The sequence below is a fragment of the Perca flavescens genome, chromosome 21 (assembly GCF_004354835.1).
Source record: "Perca flavescens isolate YP-PL-M2 chromosome 21, PFLA_1.0, whole genome shotgun sequence".
NCBI lineage: Eukaryota > Metazoa > Chordata > Actinopteri > Perciformes > Percidae > Perca > Perca flavescens.
The window spans coordinates 5,141,763-5,166,736 of record NC_041351.1 but is presented as its reverse complement, the minus strand read 5'-3'; the positions used below and the strand labels follow the sequence as shown (position 1 = coordinate 5,166,736).

The window sequence follows — 24,974 nt, the reverse complement described above, 5'->3', positions numbered from 1 at the left end:
TTATGTTTACATTTTATTGTTATTTGAACAGCTGAGCATTGAACCAGGTGAAGAAACCTGTTTATTATTTATTCATTTGATTTTGCAACTGTTCACTGAAATAGCCAGTTTCTATGAAACTACTTGTGACATGTCATATTTGGCTTTGACTTTGACTGAACATTTGCTCTCACTTTGCGGAAAACATATCGGGATATATATCGTATATCGATATTAAGCCAAAATATATCGGGATATGACTTTCGGTCCATATCGCCCAGCCCTAATTAACACTACTACGCATTTCATTTTTAAGCGGCATTTTGAGACAAAAACAATCTCTCTCCGCTAGAGCTGTCAATCATTTTCCACCACGAACACCCAGCGACAAGCACAAATCAACAGAGAACTCTGTAATCAAACATTATCTAACAAGTGTATTGAAGCGGCTCTGTTGTAAAGGCTAACGGTGCGCCGTTTGCACAACAACATCATGTTAGAAAGCCCAGCTGAAACAATTTGTCAGAAACTTGGGTTTCTCACTCCCGCTTATTTATTGTTCAGACGTGACATGAAAAAAGCATTTCATTTTCACATGCGGGTAGGCCAAGGCGAGAAGAGACTGGCTAACGTTAAGTCAACATATTTAAAAAAAGCCTTACTCTCTACTAGGGCTGCACGATTATGGCCAAAATGATAATCACCATTATTTTGATCAATATTGAGATCACGATTAATTATCACGATTATTTGTTGATTTTAACCAAAACTAATTTTATTGTCACATAGGCTAATTATAACTGCTTTTACATCCATATTGTGCTACATTCCTCCTTTATTGAAGGATACTGTGAAGGAGTATACCATTTCAGCTTCTACAATTTTCTGTTCACGTTAACGGCGCACGTGGTGCCCAGTATCTACCGGACAAAATAGCAACGCGGATTTCGGTGGCTCATAACACTGCCACTTACATGTCTGCGTTGCGCTCTGATGCTACGAAACACACGTTAGAGGCAACATAAACATCGCTGCATGTAACGCTAGTAAACACTAATAACACGTTAAACAGCAGGTAACGTTAGCCTACCGTTAGCCACAGTGAACACTAATAACACGTTACACAGCAGGTAACGTTAGCCTACCGTTAGCCACAGTAAACACTAATAACACGTTACACAGCAGGCAACGTTAGCCTACCGTTAGCCACAGTAAACACTAATAACACGTTACACAGCAGGTAACGTTAGCCTACCGTTAGCCACAGTAAACACTAATAACACGTTACACAGCAGGTAACGTTAGCCTACCGTTAGCCACAGTAAACACTAATAACACGTTACACAGCAGGTAACGTTAGCCTACCGTTAGCCACAGTAAACACTAATAACACGTTACACAGCAGGTAACGTTAGCCTACCATTAGCCACAGTAGTAACTGGATTAAACACGGCTAAAATGCTGACAGCTAAACGGTGTAAAAGTGTGACTGTATTGGATTCCAGCAGCGGGACGTCCAACAGTCTGCTGATAAAGCTCTGAGCTGAAAGACACAAACTAGCACTATGGTCACTGCTGATGTCAGAAAAACAAAACAGACGGGACAAAATGTTGCGTGTACTGGTAAACTGGTGAACATCGTGACCGGCTTATGATGACCGACTGATACCGGTCGTGGAATATTCCCCACGTTACTCTGTCCTCTGACGGTCTACATCTAGAAACTAAGCAGCGCGGTGCAGGGAACAACTCTGATTGGCTCATGGAGGCACGTGATCAGACAGTGGTTTATGGAGCGCTAGATTGGCTTTGCAAAACTTTTGATAAGGAGTGCTCTATGAACGGAATGACGCATTTTAAATATCGCTCGATCACGAAACACACAAATGTAGTTGTGTAGATGTTGCCCATTATAAGGAGTATATTTGTGTGACCAACACAGTTGGACATAAGCCATCACAGCTACATTACATTCTAGTATTTAGCACATACACTACCGGTCAAAAGTTCGGGGTCACTTACAAATTTACAATCCACTCCATTATAGACAAAATACCAGCTGATCTGAGTGGGTGGCGGATCTTTAATGTAATATCTACATTGCCCATTATCAGCAACCATTCATCCAATGTTCCAAAGGCCCATTCTCTTTACTAATCTGATATCATTTTAAAAGGCTAACTGAGAAAACATTGTAAAACCCTTTTGCAATTATGTAAGCACATAATGTAATCTGAAAACTGCTGCCCTGATTCAAAAAACAATGCAACTGATCTCAGCTGGTACTCTGTCTATAATGGAGTGGAATGGAAATGTGTAAGTGACCCCAAACATTTGACCGGTAGTGTACAAACAGACATATCTAACGAGGGTGAGAAACTGACCTTGCTGGCGCGGATCTGTCTGTAGATGTCGGTCTGCTGTCGGATGCGGTACTCCAAGTCCGAGATGTGGGCCTGGAGCCAGTTCCAGTGGCTGATGATGGCAGCTCTCTCCACAGTGTAGCGGCTCTCTGCCCGCTTCCATCTGGGGGTCAAAAAGGGGTGTGAGTGCTCGTTTTCAAACGATAAACAGATGCGATTCTGGATAAACATTTGCAACAAAAAGCCTATCACGATTAGACATACACAAATGTAATAATTTAAATGTTTTAAATACACCTGCAACGATTAGCTGATTTACCTTTTGTCAGAAAAACAAACCATTTTCATAATCAAGTACTTTTTTTTTTAAGCTAAATTGCCAAATAAATGTTTTATATCATTGTAAACTGCATATCTTTGGGTTGTGGACAGTTGGTTGGAAAAAACAAGACATTAGAAGATGTAATATTGCACCTGGGATGGACATTTTTCCCCAGGTTCTGACATTTCAAATAGAGTCATCAGCAGATTAATTCATAATGCAAATAATCAGTTTCAGCCCCAATTTCAGTCAATTAAAGTCAAGTTATTTTCCACATAGAAATGTTATTCAGTTGTAAGCAACATGCAGGTGTAGTTAGTGTTCATCCTGAATCATCCTGTCAAACATAATACGTTGAAATATTAGATTAAACACTAAAACTAATCATTTAAAAAGGACATTATCCAGTGAGCCTCCGAGCATTTCTCCCGTCAGACTGCAGAGGTCAGTGAATCAACATTATACAAAGCTCCCAGCAATGGCAACTGCAAGCACCCTGGAAAATCCTAATCAAAAAACAACATGACGAGGGATGCATCACAAGTGTGGGAGGAATATAAAAATGGAGATTTTCATTGCATTATTTCATGGCAAAGTATGAATGCCAACTGAGAGCAGAGTACTCCATTTTACCAGTATGACACACAGAATGGGCATTTCAAAGGCAGACATGAGAGGAAAATGTCTGCTCTTGCACTTTGCGGCGGCGACCACAGAGGGCGCCGTTTCATCATCATACAGGCTGCAGTGACCGTGGCTGAACAATGAAGAAAAAAATAAATGACTCAGATGGCAGACAAAGATAGAGCTTGCACTCTTCTGCGCCTTCTACTCCCCACACCCGTCTGTTTTCAATTTTCAGAACTCCACTAGGATGGAGGAAGTCGAGAAAAGGAACTTCTGAGAGAGGGGAGAGGAGAGGGGAGAGGAGGGGAAGGGTGGGTTAAAAAGAGGGACAACAAGGAGTGGGAAAGATCTGGCAGCCTGGAGAGGAACAGACGGGCTTTAAAAGCAATCTACAGGCCACAGGGTGCTGGAGGGGGTGGGGCTGGGTCAGGGAACAGTGCGGCAGACACGGGGATAACCAATAATCCAACCAGGCATCCTGTCTTATTGTGGAGCTGAGCGGAAGGAGAGTTATTGTGGCATTGATGCAGACATCATCCACCAATCAGTGCAATAAAAGATGTCCCGATTCCTTCCTTTACTCAGCCGCGACGTTGATGCTGTGTTGCAGTGAATAGCAGTAGATTGCTCAAGGACACCCCTGCAAATACAGCTGCAGTGTTACCTGCTAATAACATTTCCTGTAGCTATTCCATAGACTCAATGCTGTTCCGCTCAGATAGACAAACGTGTACTGCTCTTACGCACTGTGAGGTGAATGTTCACAAAACACTGCATCAATCCCGAACACGCCCATGGCTGGTGCATTCGATCAATGCACTGGCAATTCATTTGCATCGACGAGTCCCCGTGGAGACTCATCACAAGAAAACAACACTGGTGATGGCGCAAAGTGTGGCGCACAATCTACTGCACAAATTAGTCTGAGCCTGTGTGCCATGATTCACCAAGCGGTGGGTGGACAGCTGATCTACCAAAAGAAAGGACAGGCCAGGTGTGATGCCCCTCGGGGTGAACTGGAATATGATCTCAGGGAGATTTATGCTCTCTATGACAGAAGATATCTCAGCTTAGCCTGCTTACAAATGGTCACAGAAAAGAGATGCAGAGACCTGATCAAGAAAAGGGGGACATTTAGGTTATGGGATAATGTTTAGCACAGTGGATTCCACCTCCAGGCCTCGGGCTATATCATAAAGTTTTTATTTAGACTTGACATGCCAGGTGAAGTGTCAGTGTCAAGAGTAGAAAAAATCATCAGTTCTCAGGCCCAGATGGGCGAGAGCTGGCAACCACTGGTGTAGATTACAGTGGAAAGGAAGCAGGAAGAGCTAAATGTAGTAAAACATAAACACACAGAGGCCATTACAAGTCCAATGACCTTAATCGTCAGAGTGACGAAGGATGAGGAGGAGGGGTCAGTTAGCAGCATTGATAAATCCCCCCTCTCCCAACACTAGGAGCGCCACCCACCCCCCATCTAACCAGGACATATTTTCCTCCCCCCCCACTCCCACGCACAAAGCACCAGCGGCAATCACTACAGCCGTTGTTTTGTGGCCGTCAGCACATTCTCCATTGTGGTGCTTCTCTGGATGCAGCACATATGTTGTATGGTGCACCCCTGTACCAAACTGGCCCTACCAAAACCAACACAGGTGCTCAAAACGTGGTCCAGCAGCCCTCCGCCAAAAAACCAAAAGGGCCTCTGGGCAGAGAGCTGAGACAGCTGACCCATCTACACCTGATGTAACCTTCCACTGGAAATTTACCATGAACAGAGAAGACACGTGTGAAGTTCCCTTCAGGCTAAGATAACACATTTTAGTTGCTGTTTAGTCACAGTGCTTTTCATATTGTGCTAGAAGTGGAAATGGCACAAAAATCATATTTCTATTACCTTTTCTAATACAAAGAAAGAACATTTTTGTCAACATCTTTCTTCCCTCCTCTACTCCATTGTGTGTGTGTTTGTTAATACAGGAGGGGGCGGGGGGGTGTACTTCCTCTTCGTTTTGACACAGAACTGGCTGGTGGAAGGAGATAAACTTTCTACTCGTTTGACGTTTGTAAGAAGCAGTGTGATTATGCTGTACACTTTACGTGCAATTGTCAAATTACTTCCTGCTCTGCCATTTTTTTTGCTCTTCATTTCATCGCTCAGCACTATGATCACATTTAATAGATCTTATACATGCAAATCTCCTGTATGAAAGAGGTAAGGGTACTCAGGAACAAGGGCTCTGACATATCCATTATACCTTTTCCCACACTCCACTTTGGAAACATTTTGCTGCACCATTATTTGTATTTTATAAGCGACAGTTTTAACATACTACTTCCACAGTAAAAAAACAACACTGTTTTATGTAAAAACTATGCACAATACAAAAAAGCAGTACGCAAAGACCACAATAAATATCAATGTATCAATGTTACATGTAGGATGGGACAGAGTAGTAACCATTAAAAAGACAAACGATCAGCGCCTCTCTTCGTTGCTGAGTGCTGCACACCGAGTAAATATATGGAGAAAAAAAAATGCTTTGACGGACACAACGCTAACAGGAGATATCGTGCAGGTTTTTTCCCTCCATCAATTAATTGACTGGCTAAAGCGTATGTAGAATTTCAGTAGTTCTTTGGTTGACAGACTTAAGTTTGATGGCTTTATATTAGGGCTATCTCATACTTGCTGCTCATCTCGGGACCTGTTCTAAGCGGTCTTCTCTGACACGTAATAAATATAATATAGTTTATAGTTGAACATGCAGCTTTTTGGCATTTTAATTTGTGCTAAGGATGCACTATGTTGCTACATAGATTTTAAGGTAACTTTGCATTAGGATTAATGACAGATACTCAATATTAACTCCAATCCTGGCTAAAAAAAATACTTGAGCAGGACAGTCCTAACTGAGGCCATGTCTATCTTACACAAGCCACTTATCTTGTTTTTTTTTGGTCGTTAAGTGACAACTTATGACTTCATAATTTCCACTTCGTCACACCCATGTTCACATTTTGAAACTTGAGCTCCTTGTACAAAAAAAACACAGGCCAGAGACACACAGGTATGAAGAAAGGTAAAGCCAAACAAAGGCCTGAACACAGTTTGCATTTCCAAATCAAACAAATAAAAGTGGGCCTAATTATGCTTCACAAACCATGCAGTCATCATTCTTGCTTACTAACAAGAACAAGGGAAATCAAAGCAGCAGCTGTCATTTTAATTTATTTGTTCTCTAGAGTCAATGATTTTCAAAGCAAACATTTAGGGTGACAGAAAATGGCTTTATTTTTCGGATTCATTTTCATTCTGCTACGATGGCTGGCTGCAGTTTCACAGGACAGCTGGGTAAACTCATCTCTTACAGGAAGAAACTGCTCGGGAGCCAGGATTGTGAGCGAGGCAGGTCGACAGGGTGTGGGGCAGGAAAAACTAGAGAGGGCAAATTCAGCCAGAGAGCTGCAGCAGTCATTACATAAAAGAGAGGGGTTATGTAACGCCTGTGGGTTCGTGTTGAGGAACTTGGGCCGAGCTAAAACACATCCAGATGTGTCAAACGGGACAGAAACCTATACAGGCACTCACATATATACATAAACACACAGGGGAATAAAGGGGGGGGGGGGGACACACACATAGCTAAGCTACTCAGACTGCAGAGTAATGCTGAGCCATAAGCATGAAAGGCACGCTGTAGTCTCAGCCAACCTAGTTACCCTAATTCACAAGCAGCACAACATTGACTCTGGATCATCCAGCCCTCGTTTTATCATCAGACAGACACCAAGCCTGCAAACCTTGCTACATTTAAGTGCTGGTCAGATAACAAAATTCCCGACATTTTCATTGTTCTGTCTATGAGCCATTATGTAAGCTGTGAGATTTCCCAATGAGCATTGTTGTTGCCTCAGAGACAAGAAACCGTGCCCACTCGATTCTCGACACAGAACAACCCGTGCTCCGTGTAACAAGCCCTAAATAAACACTTCCCATGAATATGTAATTCTAATGCATTAACCGTCTCTGTCATTTTGCAGCTAGTATTAGAGCAGACTTCATTTCTGAAGCTAGCGGTACCCACACCCTGCTAGCGGCCATTGTGGACGTCACATTCACAGACACACTGGCTAGAGCAGAAAGGCCCTGCAGCATAAGCACGACAACAGATGTTGGCCGGCCCCCAATCCCCTAAGATACGGGAAACCACGTCTACAGTATACACAGGGATGACAGGATTAGTTGTAAGCAACACACTGCATCCAAACAAGCAGCCCAGATAGGTTATTTTCCACACTGCTGTCAACTCAGCTGACGTTAAATAATTGAAGTGCTGCTGCCTGAAGAAGACATTACATTGTCTGTAGTGTTGACTGGTGTAATGCTGTAAGCTATTAATTGGTAACTGGGACAAAATATCAGTTGTGAAAATGTGGTATTATGGTGTGTCTCTCGCTCACACACACAATAAGGTATGGCTTCTGCTCTGCGGGTTGGGAGGCGAAAACCTGTTTCTTTAGTTGTTGTGGGATGGATGTTTATGTGCATCTGACGGCTGCTTATAAAAGGCATTACAGATGAGGACATTTCCAAGGCAGCTTTCACTTGGTGTACACAGAATTATTAGCTTTACATGTGCTACAGCTTGGCAAACATTTGCAAATCCGGAAAGTGATGGGTGCTTCTGTGACAACAACACAAAAGCCTTCAAACGTGGCTTATTCAAGAACATCTGAGCAAATTAACATTCTCTGAGCCTGGTTGTTTTTTGCTCAAATTGCATAATTTTCCTGTATTATGTAGTAAGCAATGAAAGTAAGAAAAATGTAACACTTGTGCCCTTATAAAACATGGCTGAACCAGTTAAGTGCGCTCAGGTCTGGGTTATTTTTACGGGTGAAAGATGACATTGGGTTGCTGAACATGTCCTGCAGGGAGGGCACCATCTCAGTTTTTGCTTCAGCTGGCTAGTATGTGGGTCAGCATCTAAAGATTATAGTCACGGATGAAGTAATCAAGCAAATAGATTCATTGTGAAATTAATTCAAAGCTTTTGTGCCTTCATCATATGGCCTTTGAAGTTATAACAACCTGTAACAATTGTTAAATAATTGTCTAACAGCAATTTCTTTTTTACATAATTGCAGTTATTTTGTATTAAAGCATTAGCATCATTTTTTTTTTTTTTTAAAGGAGAATGGTCACACTATTGTTTGGCTCCATTAAATGCGTTTGCAATACCGACACAGCATCACCTAACGTTAACAGTAACGCTAATGGTAGCTAGCCTATGATGCTATGGATTCCTACCAGAGGACGCCCTGCCCGCAGTTGCAAGTCCAGTTGGCTTTCCAACGTTCAAAAATCCACCGAAGCACCTTTACATGTGTTTAAGTAATGTAGTTAGTCCGTCTGTGGGGTTTAATCTACTAGGGTGCTTTGTGTAATTAGTAACGTTCCCGAAAAGGACGCAGCTGTAGCGGAGCGGGCTGTCATTAACATTTTGCTAACATAGTTCCACAGGGATTTGACTGTTGATGGTAATTGTTGATTTTGTTTAGATGTGCCAAATTCTAATTATATAAGTGATTATTGGTCGGACTGTTTAGCTAAAGCTATGCTAGCGGCAGCTGTCACTTGTTGCCAACTCCAAATGTCCAGAGGCCTGTACTACGAAGCAGGATTTGGCGTTAGCGAGCTAACTTCAGCTTCAACCCAGGATTTTCTGTATCACGAAGGTGGATCACTTTTTATCAGGTTCAATCGCCGTGGTAACTTATGCTGAACACCTAACCTGGTCGGGAGCAGGTTAAGTTGGAGATCAGAGATCAACTGGGGTTAAAGCACCGCCTACTGACCAATCAATACTCTGTTGGTAACGACGTCACCGTTCTCATCAGGCGGAGCTCGGTGCACACAAAAAGAGAGAAAAAGAGAGGGAGCGAGAGCAGGGGGGAGGTGTGCGCTCATAAAAGTTAAAACATTTAGAGACCGACAACATCGTTAACATTCCCTGATGGGTATTTTTATGAAATATATTTTTTAATTGGAGGGAATTACATATAGGCTATGTGTCGCCAATGCGCACATCGTTTTATTTGCTCTCACGATCACTTCCCACTGCCAGGGTTGCAACTGCAATAATAGGCCAAAGCAAAGACAGTTTATGGAAAGCACAAGTGTAATTATGGTCAGATCTTGGTCCTGACTGATGGGGAAGTGATATAACGGTAATTTACGAATCTACAGCGTCGGCAATTTCTTTTTTTGCCAGCTTTCCTTCCTGTTTTAGGAAGCAGCGACTGTATTGCGTTTTCCCTGTAAAACCGAGTCTGTGTTCTTCATATTTATGTAGAATTATAATTTGCTCTTCTTATATAAAACATGCAGCTCTGGTATGTTTGCGATTGGTCATGGTGCGCAAACCCCGCCTCTTTTATGTGAACGCGCGCGCCACTGGATTGGGAAACGCTGAGTTGACTGAACTAGTTGTTAACCAGCGTCGTGATACAGGTTATGCGGGAACGCGGTTGTTAGGTTAGGTGAAGCCGGATAACTGAAAGAGATCCAGGACATGTTGATCGTGCGTCGTAGTACAGGCCTCTGGGCTGTAGTCACCTAAAGCCAGAGCAATTAAAACACATTGTTTTTTGTTTATGATTAATGCTCCGTTTTTAGTAGATGGAAATAAATGTTCTATTCTCAATTTTTTTGTTCATTTAAGCAAAAAAAATGCAATGTTTTGTGATAATAAAGAGGCATGGTTGACTTTATAGGCTGTGAACCTGCGTATCTGGGTCACATAACAGTGATATATAACAAAAAGATGTATCCTGGGATTCATTTAAAAAAAACTTTCATTTGTTTGAAAAAAATGTATAATTTCACTAAAAGAGACAATTATATTGTTAATCGCAATTATTTCGGAGACAATTAATTTTCCAGCAAAATTTGGAATTGTTCCAGGTCTAGGGATAACCACAGGACATGTACTGCAAGTAAGCTATATTTACACACATATAACATACAGGCTGAAATACTTTAGTACACCTGGTCAGACAGATTTCTTTCATCAGGTATGAGAAGAAACAAATAGTTAATGTAGTTATTGAACATGCTAGCAATGCTGAAGTTTATACATTAACGCCAGCTTTTTCAATGAGGTGTACAAAAGTAGGGGTGCACCGATCCGATATTAAGATCGGATATTGTCCCCGATATTGACAAAATTCAGAAATCGGAAAAATTAACAGCTCCACGGGCCGATCCAGTTCATTTTATTTATTTCTCTTCGTCGCAGCACATCCTAAGTCATTCGTCAGCAGCACGTGTGTCGCATGCTGTAAGAGTATTCACTATTTTGCTTCTACTGCTACATTTATTTAACATTTATTTTAAGAAGTTTGATTACATTCCATTTTCGATTTGAATGCACAATTGTTTTTTTTAAATAACAATACATTACATCTGTTATTTTGCCTTAGTTAGGAAAGTAATGTTTAGTTAGGAAAGTCTGGTGCCTTTAGTCTCTTCCACATGGTGGAAGGAAGGTATGAGGTGGAAGGTATACAGTGTAATATTAATTCAACAACGCTATCGGATCGGTATCGGGTATCGACAGATACACAAAGCCCAGGCATCGGTATCGGGACTGAAAAAGTCGGATTGGTGCATCCCTATACAAAAGCAGCATTTTGTCTGTTGTGTTGGTGGTTTCATGTTTGCACAAAATGTAGTAAAACCCTGTTATATTTAACCCTGATCCACTGACAAAAAAGCACTTCAACTGTCCATAAATTTATGGAGAGTTATTTTAACGCAACGAGGAATAGTTTACGACTAAAAAAAGGTACCTGCTTCAAAATAAAACCCTATCAATGTTTGGCTGGAAAGCTTTCTGGGTAGGAAAGGAGGAACAAGATGTGTCATGTTTGCTATAACCAAAGATAAACTGCAGCTCAGAATAATGCAGATAAGAAAGAAAATGACTTCACCAGTAATTTTGTCTGTTTATTTAAGGACATGAGAGAAAGCTTGGTCAAGGTGAAAGGAAATCGCAGTGATGACTGTATTGAGCTAGGCAGGAGTCATATTGTACCAAGGTAGCTGCCTTGCCCCTGCCAGTAAATCTAAATAATATCTCCGCATCTCTCAGCACTAAACGGGCTGTTCAAAGACTACCAGAGATATGGCTCATGCTCGAGCTCAGCAAACAACCAGAGCTGGTCGCTTTTCATCAGAACATGAACATAATGAGACAATGGAAACAATCACTTTGGAAAAAATGTACAACACATCTGTGCTGAAGTGCGACAAAAGGTTAAATCCTACGCTCAACTATAAACCTCTATTCATTTATTGGGTGGGGGTGATGAAAACGCAAGTGAAAAACTGTGTTTTCTCATTTTACCCAATCTTACATTCATGAATTGAAAAATGGCATAAACTTGATTGACATTTTATTTATTTTGAAAGTGTTGCTCCGATAATCACCTGGGCTGAGTTACTGTCTACCATTCACAACACCCAACTGACATTTGTCATTTACAGCAAACAGTTTGTGTTTGTTTTTTTACCTCCGGTCGACCTTCAGGTCCCTCTTCCCCCGCCGCTACGAAACTACTTTGCCTGGGAGGCGAGGGGGCTGCAGGACCGGGGACAGATCTTCAGTTTGCGGCTGTAGCAGCTCAAATTCAGCCAGCGCAGACCCCAACGCCGGGGTTCGTAGCTGGGTCTTTTGGCAGCTAAAGAGAGTTGGCGGGGAGTCGGGGCTGTCCGGAATCAGACCCCCGCCGCTGGAGTTGGCTGCTGGCTGAATTAGAGTTGCTTTAGCCACGAAGGTCCGTCTCCGGAGCTCTCCTCCCAGTGGCGTGGTTGTTGATTGACATTTTGGGCAGCCCAGTTGATTATCAGAGCAACACGGTTTCAAATAAAATGACAATCAAGTTTAACAAATCACTTAATTTATCAATCAACACACCCCTCATATTCATGAATGAGGCATGTGATTGGCAAAGGTCCAAAAAGCAGGAAAATATATGGAGAGTCCACCCGAGCCACTTACAAAATACCACCACGCCCTGATCATGAACCACCTTTATATATATTAGAGTTCACTGTTTGTTTAATCTGTGGAACTTGCAAGAAGCAATCATTCTACCTCTCTAGCACCGCACATAGGACTCAATTTTAGGCTTTCTGGTTTGTGGAGTCCCACATTCTGCACCGGTGTAAACATGTGCTGAACATTAAGGGACATCGCTGTAAATTCGTACGGGAATGCCCCGCATTGTAAGTGCCAAATCTGCAGGAATCAATGAAATTATGTGCAATTCCCGCACTGAAATTCAGGCACTGCAGTTAAATAATTTTTTTCACAAATTACAGCCTTCGCCTAAACATTTAATTCCTCTGGCAATGTTTGCCCTTCACAATCATATTCTGTGAATCAAAAGGAATGATTCAGAAAACGTGAGGATTATATTTATTCACAAATGAAAATAAATTTATGACCAACATTTCACTAATTATAAAAAAAAGAGCTTGATAATAATAATAATAATAATAATAATAATAATAACCTAGACCTTGGGTTCCCACTCCAGACACCCCTACCTGCCCATTTTCCAGCTCACTCTGCTAGAGCACAACTGAACCATCCGTTGCATCAGGTGTGTTCAACACATAACCCAATGAGTAGGTTACTAACTACTATTGTTGCGTTATTGATTTATTTTCCACTGCTCGGGGCCAATAATCTGATGGCAATGACAGCTGTGCGTGGGGTCGATGGGCTACCGCGATCACCGACCCTGCACTTCAACGGAATGACCGGTACATGATTCGCTCTCATTGGCAATAATATGTACTGCTTTTGCAGAACGTTGTATAAATAAATATCTCGTTCTCACCACCCATCCTCTCTCCCCCGTCCGGATTCTCTCTCCGTTTTTACGTTCATGCGGCTTTTTAGGCGCAGCGCAACACGTATGATCTTTAGACTGTGTCCTAAAGGCCTTGAATGTCTTTTAAAAACAGATCTACACAATTCACATGTTCCACGTTTTCAAGTCGGAAATTCTGGAAATCCGGATCCCTAATGAACACCCCTGCAGCCTTCAACCTCATTTAGAGGTTTAATTATCTAAATACTCTCGGTCCCAGCCAAATTCATTTGCATCTTTTTCATTTCAACAGTATATTCCTACTTTAATGAGAACCTGTTTAAAACGTTGCCACTTCCAGTTTCTATCATAATGACCCCGGATGTTGCGGACACTCAAATCTCAATCACTGTTTACAAAACCAGTGAGCCTAATTCAATAGTCCTTCATATTCAAAGAACATGTACACACAGTGGAAAGCACCTACTACTTTCAGGGGTCTCACCTTTCAAAACCTCCTCTCGCTGCATCTTTCACTTTCATTACAAATAGTACATCATTTAGTGTGGTGATGCACGTTTTATGTAATATCAATGATGATTTGCTTATAATTAACAACTAAATTAATCAACTGACTCCATATAAAAAAAAATATTGGATCTGACTGACAGGATATGGGGCTAGAAATTATACAATATGGCCACAAGCAACAGTTTTGATATTTTAAGTTTGATAGACTTGAATGTGAATGATAACTCAATCTGATTAATTTTGAATATCAGACAGCCTTCATAGTAAAACTGCTACGGTAAAACTTTTATTTAATACAGTCATTCTATTTTGTTATCAGCCGAAGGGCTTTTATTTCCCCAATGTGTCAATTTATAACTAAAGAACATGAAACATCTATATCAAAAGAAGATAGTGTTAATTACTAACCACTAACAGTCTACCTTAAGTCATGGGACAGTACATTGCCCAGCTGTCAGACCTACAATTCTTGTACATAATGAGAGCCTTTATAGGACAACAAGCTTCGTCATTGCAATGTATACACCTTCACTATGTAGGTAATTACTTCCATATCTTAACATTACATTATTATTAAGGGATGTAACGATGCATCGTAAATCGGTTAATAATCAATATAAGTGTGTAAAGATTACAACCGGTTGGGAGGAAAAATAGTGATGCAATATCTTTAAAAGGCCTAGGGCATAATCTACTTTGGATTTCACTTGTTTGACTTCAGACGTCACTACATCTTATTAATGTATTCTTTAGAAGAGATTACGTTTTTTTAGTTATTTTGATGTGGGATTTGTTTAAAAAAAAAAAAAAAAAAAAAAAAACTTAATTTTCTTTTAATTGTTATTTTAGATATACAATTTCAGCTGCACTTTTGATAATCTTACACATCTGTTTTGCACAGTTCATGTTAATGAAGGAATATTTTTCAGCCATTTGTCTGTAGCTCATTCTGTTAAAAAAATATCTAGAGAAAAATGTATCGTGAACTTAAAATCGTGTATCGTATCACATCCTGAGCTGCGTGTATCGTTGCATCCCTATTATCATTATTATTGTTATTATTACCACCGTAATACTAGGCTTGGTCATTATCCGTTTGTTACACGCTAAAGTACAAAATATTCAGGTTAAAAATCTGAAAATTATAGAATTTTGATATGAGAAACTTTGATATGAGAAAGATCTGAAACATCTTGACAACTCAAAACAATCCATTTTTGTTTGTTTACATAACTTGAATCTTTTTTTATTGTCCTCGTGTAATCAGATTCACAATGACAATGTGACTTTCAGTCCTCCTACAATCTCAGGCCACATAAATGTAGCTCACTGTCCACTCTCCTTGAAAATGACGTGCTATAAATTTGCACATAAACTGCCAACTAACACCCCCTTTGACCTTAAAATGGGCCACAGACACCGTATGAATACATTACAAGCAGATTTTCTACCTCTGGATCATGCCTGCAATACAAGCTTCCTGTTAGGTCATGAAGATATTTAGGTCAAAGGTCTAAAGTCAACCAAAGAAAGGATAATAAAAATCAGTGTTCTCAGCTACATTGTTAATAATCTACCCAATCCTAAACAGGTCAGTAAGTCCATTAACGCTGACCCACCTGCTGTATTTTTCCCCCTCCTTCCAAAACACTAATGACACAGAAGGGAGTACTCTTATGTGGATTTCCCATGGAATACATTTGCAAGCTCCTGCCGAGGCAAACCTGAGATCACAACAGGCAGCACATAAAAACCCACACCTTCTGCAAAAAAAAAAAAAAAAAAAACACCACAACCTGACTCCATTTCCACCTTAGTTTCAGTTTAAATCAAAACATACACCGGCTCTGTGGGAGCTTACTTGTTCTCTCTGCAGATAAACAGAACGTTCAGTTTCAGCCTCTGCCCCACTCAGGAGGAAGCACTGTGTGACAGGAGAGCTTTTTACTTTGAGTCCAATCCAGCCTGTGCGTTCTCCACAGGATGAAACCACCCACACGACTACACATGCTCTCTACGCGAATGGTATCTCTCTACCCCTCCCTGGAGTTTGACCCAACCACTACTGAGGCAGACCAGGCAGTTATGATTGTCATTAGCACCTGCTAGGCCTGAGTAGCATATTGCAGGGCCTAGAAATACAGGGACTTTCACAGGACAGTTGAAGAGCTCCAAGCACCATGGAAATATGAGAGTAATTTAAATTACCTGTTCATGGGGAAAGTGCAACTATGAAACATTTTTTTACACATTAAATGCTCAACTTGAGCCTCAACAGTGAATTCTCCAGTGCTGCAGAATCATGTTTAAATGATTCATGCACAGCCCTAAATATGCTCGATGTCTCAGCGGGTGAGGACACTTGTACTTACATTTTGACATGTCGCTGCTCAATGTCCACTCTGGACAGCTCCTCCTCCTCCAGGTCAGAGTCCCCTCCAGAGCTACTTTCTGTTACATCAGAGTCAAAGGCGCTTTCTGCTGAATGAAGGTTGGCCGATCCACTCAGATACAACCTCTCCAGCTCCAAAGGCATGGAGCCGCTTTTCAGGAAGCGACCGAGGCCATCTCTGTTGTTCGAGGAAGAGTGGCGTCCCGTCCTCCATGTAGCCGTGGGGGTTGCCGTCTCCGATTTGCGGTTACCGGCCAAAAGCCGGCTGAGAGCTGAGTCCAAGAAGCCACCCAGCTGCTGCTGAATGTGCCGCTCCACCTGTTTGGCCTGTACAACCTGAAGACGTTTGCGCAGGCGCCGCAGCCGGCTTTCAATCTCAGATTGGCGGCTGCTGTTGAGAAGGGTGCGCTCCTTAACGTGAGCATCAAGGCTGTCCGAGGAAGAAGTACAGGGAAGAGGAGGCCGTGGGGCAGGTGTGCAAGACGGGGAGCCCTGCTGGCTGCTACCTGGTCTCTCCCTATCACAACCCTGGGGCTGACTGGTAGGCGTGTGTGAATCAGCCTCGTCCAAATTCACTTGTCCAGTGGCGTTAGGGTTGTCATGGGTATAGGGGGAAAGTGCAGCAGACTGGAGCACTGGTGGTTCGAGGTTTTTTCCATCTGTATTTTGAGAAACCCCAGAGGAATGCTTCTGTTTAGGGGTTCCTTTTACCGGGATATTCCCCGATAAGGTCGCTGTCAAGGTCTCAGAGTCCAAGGGCAGGTTCTGGGACTGAGGGTCTGTGGTGGCAGACGGCTTGTCACCATTCACTGCCACCACACAGCCAGGGCCAGACATAGTGACCAGTTTCTTGGCCAGGCCATTGACAGGTGCCATGGGCTGGCCTCCTCCGTTCGTGCTGCCGCTCATGAGGCTTTTGAGCTGGCCGCCAGAGAGTTCGATCGCCTGCCTCTTCCGCAACAGGAAGTCTCCTCCGCCGTTGAGCAGGGAGCCGGGCAGTATTATGTGGCTTTTCAACACCGACTGTTTGATGAGGACTCCTTGCAGCTTGATTGACTCCTTAGTTGAAGGGACAGGTGTCACATCAGAGCACAGGTAAGAAGCCACCAGTGGCTGGAGCTTTCCCAGGGCCGAGGCCTGAGCCACAGAGTCGGCTTGGGGCTGCTGTTGCTGCTGTTCCTGGTCGCCGCCACAAAAGTCAAGAGGGCAATCTTCGGACACGGCCTTGCACTTTGCGGGGCCGCTGCTGTGGATGAGGATGTTGCTGGCGTTACCGTTGTTCTCTGCACTGGCCGGTGAGAGACTCGAGGATGGGGCAGCCAGTTTGAAGCGGATGTGGTGAGCTTCGGCTGGGGCGTCGGTGAGAGCGGGCGCCATCGCAGCCATGCAGTGCAGAGGGACGGGCACCGCGGCCTGCTCCACACCACCCGCTTACTGCCCCACCTGAGGACAGCCTGGATAGAAAAAAATAAATAAAGAGAAAATAAAGACAGAAGGAGAAGGGAGACAAGAAATAAAGTTTAACAAAGTAGTATCATGAACTCACAAAGCACACACAAAAAACTCCCTATGTCAAATTCTGATCCTAGTTGGAGTGGGAGGATGTTGGGTGGAGATATTTTTCCATTAACAAATCCCAGGTAACATTCACAACCTCGTACTGGGATGGACCCACCACAAAATAGTGTAAACAAAACGTATACAGACACTGCCTAGGACATGTTTGAATATTGATTTAATACTGAAACCAGCAGCTCTACAGAAGATTAATTTGTATTAGTGCACCCTGAATTCAGAAGGCAATCAAGTAAGGAATGACAGTTAACTTGATAGCCTAAACAAGCATTTAAGGAAAAGCTGCATATAAAATACAGATAAGTCTCAAAATCTTGCTTTGACTCTTTAATAAAAACACAAATATTAATATATATCAGTCCATATGAAATATTTAAGTGAAAAGCAAAATGAAGACAGGCTGTACAGGCCTATACAGTAAAACATACAATGGAAATACTTGCACTACAGGTTCTGTAAGCCATTAGAGTGAGTGGAAAATGACTTGCTTAACATCAAGTCTAAACTTAAAAACAAACCTACAGTAAATGTCAACAACTAATCAAGTTAAAGGGGCTAATCAAATTATCTGATGACCTACTGGATGGAAGTGTTGCTAAAAATGAATCCTACAAAAGAGTCTGGAACATCTGAGATGAACAAAATCACTCATGTTTTTGACTATTCATCCGGCTCTCACAAAATTCCAAAAAGGTCATTTGAATCCATTGTAATCACAATAACGAAATTATCTACGGAGGCCATCTTCACTGAATTAAATACCAAATAATGGAATCATATGCACTGACCTTGGTGAGTGGGATTATAACAATATAGATGGAATAACAGCAGACATTTGAGCTACTTCTTCCCAGGGCAATAAATAATTCCCCCTACACCCATGTTTGTGTGAACAAGCCTTCATTGTCATTTACGCACAAGGCTCCTCTTTAAAGAGTACACTTTGGATTCAATTCTGGTGAGGGAAGAAACAGGAAAAGGCCATGCAAATTGTCAAAACCCCACTGCCCAACATGTGTCCTGGCGAGTCAGTGTGCAGCAGGAGTCCACACAGGCAGCGTAAGTAAGTGGATTTAGGCCCCAGCATTAGTCCAAAGCACATGATGTCATCCTGACTAGGTTCATGTGTCAATTTCAGCTGAACCCATTAAACATTCCCAATTCCCCAAAACTGACTGGCAGCAAAATGATTCTAAAATTAAATATGTTAAGGAGGACGAAAATGCCATGATTAAGGTGCACTGGGGATTCAGTGGTTTACACGTCATTCACACAGACTGCCTGTACATTATCCATGTCAAACTTTGAAAAAAGAAAAAAGCCTCCCTTCAAATAATACGAGATAAAAGGGAGCTGCATCTCCGCGTATCGTCTGCAGGGTCAGATGAATGGGGGCTCAGTATTTCACCGCAGTTTCTAGTCAGCGCGCACTACGCCATGTTGGTATTTCCGAAGCAGATTATGCAATGAAATACATGCATCTAAAACCGCCCATTCCGCTCCAAACACAGCGAACAAGGGAGGAAATTAAAAACACGTTTACGTCATTAAATGCATCGCTTTAACCAGCGTGCATTATAACACCAGGATCTCTGTAAACTGTCTGGTTAGAGATGCGACAAAAAAATGTCCACATCAAACGTTAGCCAAACATAACGTAATCACCAAAATGTCTTCCTGGTGTTTACAAAAACATTTGTACATTTATACGGAAGGCTGGCGCGTCTCTTCTACATGCAAAAGGGAGATAAATAACGTTATTTCGTAATCTTGAATTCTGAATAGCTTCCGCTGGAAACCATACAAGACGTGTGTGTGTGTGTGTTTGTATCATCGAGCCGTAGCAGTAGAAAAACCACAGCAACCGATCTCCACATCAACACAAACTCCCCAAGAACAGAAATATAAAGATCTCGCTAAACGTTGTCACTTTATACACTGCGTGCAAATTAATGCGGGTCGCTTCTGGCTAACGTTAGCTCGGGAAAGCTGCTGATGCAAGAAATACAACCTACTCGCAAAGCTAGCGTGCGAATCTCTTAAGCCGAACTGCAGTGAAACGCTACCTACCCTCATCGCACTGGGAATGTAATTTGTGAATCAGTTTAGTGATTTTTTGTTTTGTGTTAGTTGGCGACAGCCGTTGCGCTTTTACGCAAACCTCGTTAGGCAAGTAAACATTTTAGTCACCGACTACGTAACGTTAGCCCTAACGTTACGCTCACCACTGATAGTTTAAGGCCAATTACGCCCAAAGTAATATGTATTATACGTTTAAATAAAAAATGTAGCACATGCACACACATTGACATCAGAGTTAAATCCGGGTGCTGTAACATCGCATATGTGTCCAGAGTAACGAGACAACCCGGATCACAACTTATCATTATTGCAGAGTGGAGACATGGTGTGCATTGCAATTAGACTATGGAAATAAATACAGGCCGCCCGCTGTTGTACACCAACGGAGGCCGTCCTTTGATACACTAGCTGCTGGGCAATGAAATAGCATGTTACGTTAATACACACACATGTCAGAAGCTCAAGTTGGGAGTACACCCTGCCTGTCGAGCTAGCTCGCTAACAAAGAAAAAGGAGGAACCTACCACGTGACGAGGTTGCACTATCCGAGGGAATTTCGGCAACAATCCCCTGCAGTTTAGTGGAAAAAACCCAAGGGCTCGAACACAAAAAAACGCGGCTCGAATCGATCACTCTGCCATTAATTAATCCAAAAATAAAGCAACCAGATTGCCCCAAATAGGCCCAGTTCACAGAGCCGCTCGGGTTTCGTTCCGGATTCGGGTCTACACCTTGCTCGACCAAGCTAGCTCGCCTCGCCGCCAACACAAGCGAATATAAAGACAAGGCCGTGAAACACTCCTTTATACTCCGATTTACTTCAAATGTAGGCGATTTTGCGGCAATCATACACCAAAAAATCCGATTCTCAGTAAGCGAAAGGTAATCCAGATGGTAGTTTTGTCGCGAGCCTTTTTCTCTCGTTTTAGGGAGAGACGCTTAGAAAATGGCGGCTAGCTCCTCTCCCTCGGATTTGAGTCTGACAAACATAGGAGGGCTGTGTGTGTGTGTGTGTGTGTGTGTGCGCAGCTTGCTGGTAGGCGGGAGACATTTCTCATACTCGCCACTAGAGTAAAGGGCAGATAAACGACATAAAAGCTCAAAAGAAGATACCACAGGAGGGCATTGTCTTCCAAAAACACGTAGCACTTGTTAGACACACAGGCTGATATAAAGCATAGATGTATACACGGATATAAAGGAGCTGCTGGTGGATGAACTGGAAACACTGCTAACATAGTGGTCATTATGTGTGCAATAGTTCTGTAAATAGGCCTTGGATGTATACTTCATGTATTGCTTCCTATATTATATTTTGTCGTGTTATTTACTTATTTTATTATATCAAATATAGAGCTGCAAAGATTATTCAATTAGTTGTTAACTATTCAATTAGTTGCCAACTATTTTGATAATTAATTGGATTAAGTCTTTTTTTTTTTAATGAAAAAAGTAAGAATTCTCTGATTCCAGCTTGTTAGATGTGAATATTTTCTAGTGTCTTCTCTCCTCTGTGACAGTAAACTGAATATCTTTGAGACATTTGAGGACATCACCTTGGGCTTTGGGAAACACTGATCCACATTTGTCACCATTTTCTGACATTTTATAGACCAAACAACTAAATTGACTAATCCAGAAAACAATCGACAATTAAAATAATCATTAGTTGCAGCCCTACACCTGTACATACAAACCATTTACTGATTTATCTATATATGAAGGGGGTTCTTTGCTCTTCTGAATAGCGAAATTATAGTAAGTGCTCATTACGCTCCCTGTTTACAGGACCAAAAACAACTCCAGACTGCCTGGCTCTCATGTGTCACTTTTAACAAGAACTAGATCGCCCACCACTACCGCAACACCTCTGTGAAGGTGCAGCGTGTGGCCACTTGAAGGAGCTCTTCTGCACAGGCCTGTTAAATGCAGCTTTAGTCCAAAGAGAATACACCACTATACTGTGTGTAAGAACAAATACGACCCAACGCACCTACACTGATCACTGAAAACTACAGGGTGGGTATAAAAACAAAGATTCTAATATAATACCGTTTAATACACTGGCCTTTGCCACCACAAACTGCAGCCTCATAGTTACATTAAATTGGGAACTACCTGATCAAATAGCAAGTAAACCAGATTACAAATCTGACAGCCTTCAGTACTTGACAATTTTTATACCACCAAAAAAGTACTCAGGCTCAATACCCAGCCCCTGCTTTAAAAACATAATACTGAAATTAGACATGGCAGTGTATTTGTGTATGTACGTGAACTTGCATGCATCTATTGTGGCTTGCATGCATTGGCTAAGAAAACAAACCCCTTCATTTAACAGCATGTAGCTCAAAATGAAGCTTTCAATACATTTAGTTACAAAATGAAAGTCTGCCTGCAGTGTTACAGTGACCAGTACAACACGTGACACTGACATCTTATCTGGGATTCGCAACTTCCTCAGTTACTTCATCATGTTCAGTTGCTCAGTATTCATTTCTGCTTATTGTAAATAAAGCATGACGTTTTAGTGTGGCGTTTGAGATATAACCTATGTTAAATTTCATTCAGTAATTTATAGATCTCTCACATTTTGTATAATGTAAGTATTACATTGTAAAGGTATTGTACAAGTACTTGTGTAACTACCCTTTTTTATTAAAAACGATCTTTTTAGAGGAGTCATTATTACGATACTTTGTGTGATGCTCTTCACAAAAATAATTTCAGTGTTTATAGTACTGATATATCTTGTCTTTTTGTTTTTGTTGAGGAAGTTTACATTTTTGCACTCAGCCTATTTTTACTTTCAGTACAATCAGTCTTTTAGTGACTACTGTCTTGTACGACTTTTGAATAAACATGTTTTATCACTTCCTGTGTACGAAAAGATTTTCCAAGTAAAGACTTATTGGGCATTAGATGTTTACAAGGTTGTGTTGCATCCTTTCTTGTGACTGTTAAGTAATGAAATGAATGCATACTACGGATTTCCTACAGGCCTTGCATGGCCTCTGTGAATTATCAAACTACCAGAAGACATGCACAATAAGTAAGTCATTATCAATGTCTGTATGTGCATGTGTGAATGAGAGAAAAAAACTGTCTTATATAATGTATATTCGCCTGTTCTGAAAAGAATTTCAAATGGATATCTACATTAAAAGTCTCGGGAGGCCAACTACAAAACATCTAGATCAGATGGGTGATATCTTTAATAATTATCCAGTAAGTTATCCTGTATTTATCCTTGTCTGCTACACCGGAAATTGGTAAAAACATCCATCCATCTTCTTATCCTGTTCCAAGTCACAAAAGCAACAGGCTATGCAAAATTGGCTACACTTCCAGCCTCCTAATCCACATACTCGAGCTCCTCCAGGGGGATTCGAGAGGCGTTTCCCTCACACTTTGCTGGGATATGTAATCCATCCAGAATATTTTGGGTCTCCTCCCAGGCCCGTTGTATGAAATAACTCCACAGGCATGCGTGGATCCTGATTAGATGCGGCTAAAGGACAGCCAGGCCTCCGAAAAAGGACACACACTAAACTCATCACATAACATGGGAGTTTATTAGATTTGTATATTTTCAAGGCCTAGGTCTATGTTGTTGTTTTTTGCCGTTTTGTGTATATAGTTTCATCTTGTAACTGTTTTTATGGTTCTTCTAAATTGTAAACTTGTTTAAAAGTCTTTAAAAAAAAGAAGGAAAAAAGGACACTCATTTCGGCCAATAGTATCCGCATTCTCATCCTTTTTGTGGTCGCCGCTCAGAGCCCATGACCCCAGCTGAGGACTGGTTGAGAGCATTGCACAGGCTCTGTCAGAAACACACACACACACACACACACACACACACAATAAGGATAATAATGATAATAATAATAATTACTATTTAGAAATACCTTCAACTCCATTGTTGCAATGGTCCATTCAATAATCCAGGGAGCCATAATTCCAGTTACCGCACATGTAAATAACATGACACCTTAAAACAAACAAAAAATACATAGAGAAAGACATTAGTTTAATCTTTATAAGGGGAGGCACTACTTTATATTTTAACTAACAGATATCTTCATTAAACTTCATGAAAGAAGACAATTATTTTTTGTATTACAAGTTTTCTGACATTGTAATGTTTAAATGGAATACAAACGAGGTATAATATAATGCTTACGTTTACTTTAGGTGAATTTAAGAAATATCTACAGACACAAATAGACAAAGTAGTAAAATAAACACCTAAATGTGTATTTTGGATTTTTTTTTTCTTCACTAACATGTTATGGAAGCAAAATAGCCCAAAATCTCTAAGTTGAAAGATGATGTTTTGCCCATAGTGTCTTCCCTGAAAGAACAGACGCAGTAAATAAAGTTAACTGTCTTGGAAACGGTGTTTTTTTTTTTTTTTTTTTTTTTTTTTTTTTACGTCCAGCTGGCAAGCTAACGGCTAGCTGGGCTAACGATAACCTAATGAAATTTATAATGAAAAAGTTTTACACGTTGAATAATGTTTACACCGAGCTTAGGAATTTAAAAGTAAGTTAGGAAGGGTTGTTTCTCTATTGACTAATCGTGTCAAAGACCGCATTGCCAGTGATTTTCGTGACACAATTAACAACAGTACTTTCGCTCAACGCTAGATGAGAAGCTAACGTTAGCCAATGCTAATGTTTGAGGCGCATCGACGTAGAAGGCTAACGCTGAGATCCTGGCCAATAACAGCCAACTTAGCTAGCAGACTAAGCTAATGCTAGCTAGCTTGTTTGCTTCCCCGATCCCATACTGACTTCTCAATGACTGCCGTTTTGTGCACGTTTGGCAGAAAAGTGTGCTAAAAAAATCAACCTGCTTAAAACGAACAGACGATAGTTTAACCAAACGAATGTTTTTTCCTGACGAGCGGCGCGTTCGTTAATTGTGAGAAAAATAACAAGACAAAATCTTACTTACCTGCTTGTCCTGTTACTAACCGTTTACGACTTGATAACAACCGCCCCCCGCGCTCCTATTGGTCAAAGCTTCAATTTGAGGCTTCCCATTGGCTCCCCGCGGCTGTCACTCTGAGCAAATGCCCGTACAGCGGAAATGTGGGACGAAAGTTCATAGCACGAAACTTCATTACCAAAAAATATTGTTTTCATTTCTAAATGTATTTACAACCTCCACATTATTCATAAATGGCTGCTTTAGCTGCGCCATTACA

The 24,974-nt window shown here is 41.4% G+C and overlaps 1 protein-coding gene across 8 annotated transcripts in view; it reads right to left on the bottom strand.

The window, feature by feature from the left end:
* The window catches only part of LOC114548091 (KAT8 regulatory NSL complex subunit 1), a 38,435-nt gene extending 13,693 nt beyond the window's left edge, over positions 1–24,742 (bottom strand). For 2 of the 8 annotated variants that reach the window (XM_028567798.1, XM_028567804.1), the window contains exons 1-3: positions 20,287–20,810; positions 16,086–17,559; positions 2,364–2,505 (exon numbers count right to left, since the gene is read on the bottom strand). In XM_028567798.1, the coding sequence (XP_028423599.1) occupies positions 2,364–2,505; positions 16,086–17,491 (1,548 nt within the window). In that variant the 5' untranslated portion in view covers positions 17,492–17,559; positions 20,287–20,810. The other 6 variants (XM_028567799.1, XM_028567802.1, XM_028567800.1 and 3 more) reach the window with 6 other exon arrangements.
* Between the last annotated feature and the right edge of the window lie 232 nt (positions 24,743–24,974).